Consider the following 5,556-nt stretch of genomic DNA (forward strand, 5'->3'; position numbering starts at 1 on the left):
GCTTGGATGCTGCTCGCCGCGCAGCTGCCGCGCTGGAAAGCTCAGGCCCCCGGGGGGGCTCTCTGCCTCGCCGGGCCTGCGCCTCGGTTTCCCCTCCCAGCCCCAGTGCTGCTGCCGGTGACGCGGGGTGCCCCTCAGTGCCCTGGGGGTGCCCAGCCTCGGAGGGGACGTGTCTGGTCATGGACCCGTCTCCGCCAGCCCCTTTGCACGTGCACCACAAGGCTCGAGCTGTGCGGAGCTTCTCCTGACCGCTGTGCCCAGGCCTTGGCCAGCGGCCCGGGGCCCTCCCGCCAGCCTGAGGGCCGTCACGTCCGCCTCGGGTGCCAGCTGTGCTGGGCAGGGCCCCTCCGGTGCCACCCTGGGCACTGCGTCCTCTTCCAGCCGCAGCAGGGAAGGCTCCGGCTGGAAAGGGTTACGCCCAGCAGCTGCGCTCTCCGGGGAAGGAGCGTCTCCTGCGATGGGTTGAAATGCAATTGAAGGTGCGTCGCCTGAGCCGCGCATGGGGGGCAGGGCTGCGGGCCAAGCCGGCTGTGCGGGGCCCGGTCGGCTGCGGTGGAGGGGCATCGGGGCTGGGAGCACCGTGGGCTGTGGTTTGGGGCACAGCACAGCCTAGGCTAGGGCACAGATGCTCCCCCACAGGTGCAGGGACCGTGGCAGTCTGCGCAGCCACGGGCACGCGCACCCCATGCACACCCACCCCTGTAGCCCTTGCCCCCGAGACTCGTGCTGTGCTGTGTGTCCTTGCGTTGCGCGACCTTGCGTCCGGCTGCTCTCAGGCCCGCGAGCAGATCTGATGGCCCTGCCTGGTCCAGGGTCCCCCTGCGTGTGCCAGCCCCACACCTCCTTTTGCAGGTGCCCCCAGGAGGTCCCAGCCCTGGGCAGCTAGTCCCTTTCCTGGCCCCAGACGCCCCGTGGCTCCTGGGAACGGTGGCTTTCCCGGGGCTGCCGGGCAAGGCGTGCAGGCGGCTCAGTCCCTGCTCTGAGAGCAGGTGGTTGGAAGGGCTCTGCTGCCTGGCCTGGCCTGGCCCGGGCAAGCACGCTGGGGGCAGCGCGTCCCTGCCCCTGCAGCACTGTTGGCAGGGCCAGGGCCTTCTTCCACTGCAGCCCCCCCAGCATGCACTCGCGCACACACATGCACATGCACACATCTGCTGCACGCATGCACACACATGTATTCACTGCCACATACATGCACACATACAGTGTCTCTGCCACACATGCCTGTGCTCTCTGGTGCACGCACACACACAGTCTCCGCTGCACACGCGCTCACTGCCACACACACACACACACTCTGCCGCACGCACACACTCATGCAGTGCTGCACCTGGGGCCTGGCACTGCCCAGCAGGAGGTGGGGGGTGCACAGCAGGGAGAGCAGGGCACACGGGCTGAGACCCCTCTCCCATGGTGGCCCCTGGAGGCCGGATCCTGAGCTGGGTGTAACCGGGAGCAGCTGTAGCGGCACAGCCAGGGGGCTGTGCCCCATCTCTGGGCCGACTCCCCCTAGCTCCTGCCTGCCCCTGCAGGGCTCAGGGGTTGGGCCTGTCCCCAGGGACAGGTGGAGGGCACCCCCCAGCCCTTTGGGCCCCAGAGTCTCCTGGACCAGAGCACATAACCCCTCCAGCCCCAGCCCGCAGAGGCAGGCGAGACTCTCAGTCCTGGAGCTCTCTGTCCGGTGCATTTCCAGCCCTCCTGGCTGCAGGCGGGAGCTGGACCGGCCCAGGCCAAAACATGTTTCCGACCCCCGCCGAAACATCTGCTTGCTGCAGTGGTTGCCTGCGTCCCGCGTGCCGACCGTGGGCGGGGAGGGGGTGTGCGTGTGCACGGATTATATATAGGCGCATTGTTCCGCCGGGGAGCTGCAATTATCCCCCGTGATTCATGCGCAGCAGGGGAAGGGGTAGGTGGCAGGAGCATTGTTGGAGGCTGCGGGCCGGGTGCTGAAGTGGCCTGTGCGCAAGGGGCAGCCAAGGTGCTGTGGGGCAGGAGGAGGGGGCAGTTTTCTGTGTGAACCCCGGGGGTTGCATTTCCCCCCCTCCAGTCTGCTCCAGAGCCAATAGCAAGCCCCCCACTGCCCCCAGAAAAGGGCGCTCGCAGGCTGCCCCAGGGCCCTACACCTGCCTGGGTGGCGTGCCAAGCCGGGGCTGGCATTCGCCCCTGCATGCTAGCTCCCGATCTGCCAGCCCAGCCGCCGGCCTTGTTAGCAGCTCAATGCCTCCCACGTTCCCCTTTTCATCTGCGTGCATGGTCCCGGGCAAGCCAGGCCCAGGGGGAGCTGGTGGCTCTTGGACCCGTGTCTGATTTGCAAGAGGGCTGGAGCTGGCGGGGCCTGGAGCATGTGGGGGAGTGGGGTTGCTGTCCACGGTGCTGGCTGGCAGGGCCTGGCACACTCCAGCAGAGGGCGCCCGCTGACCGGCCTGGCAGTGCTGCCTAATGGGTAGGAGCGAGCACAGCTGGGCACAGCTGCACCCATGGCTGCAGCTCTGCTTGGGGCTGGAGATGGCTCCGGACCTGCCAGGGGTGATGGGATGGGACATCCCGGCCGGTCCAGTCCCACCTCTGCACGCACCCGTGTGCACACGTGTGTGAGTACACGGGCATACATGTTGGTGTGTCGGAGTGCGCGGGGCGGCCTCTGCTGCGTTGGCCTTTTCAGGGGAGCAGGCGGGCGTTGGGGTGTGCACGTGTGCCTGCCTGCGCAGTGCACATGCTAGCTGGTGTGCACGTGGCACATGAAGGTGGCGGAGCTGTTGGATGGGGCCAAGTGCCCACACGCCGGCTCAGGGCCAGGCCGAGGTCTAGGCCTGGTTTGCAAGCTCTGCTTTGCAGCCTCCTCTCTGCCCCCAGCCCTGAGAGCCTGGGCGTGTGGCAGGGCTCCCGAGGCCAGATGTGGCGCCAGCTGTTGCACAGCTGCCCACTCCCAGTCAAGCTTCCCAGCCCCTGGCTCTGGGAGCGCTGACATGCCCCAGCCCCCGGTTTGTGGAGCTGGGGATAAGTCTGTTCTGCATTTGGGGGGGTTGTTTTGCAGCCTGGAGCCGTGGCCGTACAGGCCGTCTCCTGCCCCGGGGAGATGTCATGGCACTGATGGGCAGGCTGATGGCACGGTGCCTACGGCTGAGCCCCCTGACACCGTGCCCCTGCCTTCCCCGAGGCAGGGCAGAGCCGTGCCCCACACCTGAAGCTGGGGCAAGGAGCCAGGGACAGAGCCGGGCAGCCTGAGCCAGGGGTCTTGCATGCCTAGACCCTGCAGGAAGGGGATCCCCATCTCCTGGGGCTGGGTCAGCCAGGGGTGCTGTGGGCAGAGCAGGGCTCGGGGTGCTGCATGGTCTGCGCTCTCTGCTCTGCCCGGAGCCCAGGGGTGCAGCTGGCACGTAGGCTGCAGCACTTTTCCCCCTCCCGCCGGCCTGGAAAGCCGCGGTCAGCAAGGAGCCAGGCCACGCAGAGCTCGCGCCGGCCCCGAACAAGGCCTGCCATTCTCCTGCCTCCTCCGTGCCCGCCACCCCCTCCCTAGCCGCTCGGCCTGGCCACAATCCAGCCGCTTGTCGGCCTGGAATCCCCGCCGCTGCTCGGCCACGCCAGGGCTTTCCACCGGCCCGTGCCGGGGCATGGGGGCTGCTGCAAGCTTCCCCACAGCAGTGCCCTGATAGCAAAGAGCATCCCTGCTGCTGGCGGGGCCCCGGTGGGCACGCCAGCTGGGTGCCCGGTGCCTGCCAGTTCTGGCCCAGCCTCTGCTAGGGCCTCCCTCGGGCCTCCTGCCAAGGCAGAGCTAATGGGTCCCTCGGAGAGCCGGTGCCAGCTGCTCCAGAGCTGCCGGGGGTGGAGAATCGCGGGCTGGCGGGTGCGGAGAGCCCCGGCCCTGCCTGCCTGCGCTGCCCGGAGCCGGTGGGGCTGGAAGGAAGCTGCCGAGGCGGCGGGGAGGGGTTTGGGCGAGGCGAGGCGAGGCGAGGCCGGGCAGTCACTGCCACTCTGGACTCTGCAGCTGCAGGAGCTGGCGACTGGAGCGGGCGGCCGGCATGAGCGCCAGGAAGCGGAGCTTCACCTTCGGGGCCTATGGAGGGTACGTGCCGCGGTGCGGGGGCTCTGCGTCGTGCAGCTCTGCCCGCGCCCCCGGGCCCAGCCCCAGCTCAGCCAGTATGCCCCAGGCCCAGCCCAGTTCCCGCTGTCCCAGCCCAGCTCTGCAAGTGCGGGCTGTTCCTTGTGCTCCGGCCCCGTTTCCCCGCGCCCTGTCCCTGCCCGGACCCGCTCTCCCGGCTCCCTCCAGCTCTGCCCCCGAAGGCATCGGAGCACGGATGGGCACGGGGTGCCTCCCGCATGGTGCGGGCTCACGCGTGGCTAAGGCCAGGGGCGGCACTGCCACCCCCCACGGCCCGCCTCTCACAGCTGGGACCCAGGGGAGGTGCCTTGGCACTAAGCACCCAAGTCTGGATGCCTGGGCTCCTGGGTCCCACTTGCCCTGCCACTGGCTGGCTGGATAGCTGTGGACAAGCCCTCTTCCCCGCTTCGTGCCTCAGTTTCCCCCTCCACACTGATGGAGCTTGTTTTCCTCCTGTGTGTCCGGGACATGTCACACCTGGGGAGATCCACATCGGAGCTAAGGTGCCCACGGGCTGGTCCTCGCCTGTGGGGCTGCAGCAGGCTGGTGCGAGCGTCTAGCCCGGCGGGGAGCATGGGCAACCTGCGGCATGCATGTCACCAGTGGCATGTGTGTGTGGCACACGGCAGACCAGGGAGGGGGCAGGCAACGCGGCAGCAGATAGGGCAGGGAGCAGAAAGCAGAGCAGCCTGTAGGGCAGGGGGCACAGGGCAGGGAGCAGAAAGCAGAGCAGCAAATCAGGCAGAGAGCACAGGGCAACAAGGAGAAAGCAGAGCATCTGGTGGGGCAGGGTGAAAACCCATGCTGCTGACCCCGGGGCTGGCCGTGCCCCCGGATGCTAGCAGCTGTCCTCCCCACCATGTCATTTGGGGCCCTCAGGTGCTGTCCTGCCCAGGCCGGGCCGGGTCCAGGTGGCCTCATGCTGGGACCAGGTGCTGGATGCTGCCCAGGCCACGGCCGTCTAGCACCCCTGGGAAATCCTGGGGGATGGAGGCTGCTGGGCTCAGCCCTTCGCCCCGGGGGCATATGCCAGCTCCCTGTGCCCACAGGGCGTGCGGGCAGCAGGTGGCACCTCGTGTCTGGGCTCGGGGCGGGGGGTGTGGAGCAGACCAGCCCCTGGCCCTCGTGGACTCGGGCCCGAGCTGCCCCCGCGTCCCGGGCGGAGAGGCCGGAGCTGCCCCAATGCCCCTGGCCCCCTGCTGGGCCCAGGCAGGACTGCAGCGGGGCAGGAGGGAGCGGTCCCCGTTGTCTTGCAGGCCTGTGTTTACTCCTCTGCATGTCCTCCCTGCTGGCGCCGCGGCCCCCGGTGCATTTGTTGCCTGGAAACCCTCTGCGCGGCCCGTCCCCAGGCCTCGGGGACGGTGGAGCAGGCAGCGCGAGCCGCGGGGCCAGGCGGGCTGGGAGCAGCACATACCTGCGTCGCCAGCGCCTGCAGCATCGCGGCAGAAGGGCGCCGGGGT

At 68.9% G+C, this 5,556-nt stretch overlaps 1 protein-coding gene across 1 annotated transcript in view; it reads left to right on the top strand.

Annotated features, from left to right (window-relative positions):
- Positions 1-3,973: 3,973 nt before the first annotated feature.
- Positions 3,974-5,556, top strand: part of RAP1GAP (RAP1 GTPase activating protein) — a 50,837-nt gene continuing 49,254 nt past the window's right edge. Inside the window, exon 1 of the mRNA XM_025203703.1 lies at positions 3,974-4,060. Coding sequence (XP_025059488.1) covers positions 4,017-4,060 — 44 coding nt within the window. The 5' untranslated portion in view covers positions 3,974-4,016. The remainder of the gene's footprint in view (positions 4,061-5,556) is intronic.

The sequence above is a fragment of the Alligator sinensis genome, unplaced genomic scaffold (assembly GCF_000455745.1).
Source record: "Alligator sinensis unplaced genomic scaffold, ASM45574v1 scaffold512_1, whole genome shotgun sequence".
NCBI classification, from domain to species: Eukaryota; Metazoa; Chordata; order Crocodylia; family Alligatoridae; genus Alligator; species Alligator sinensis.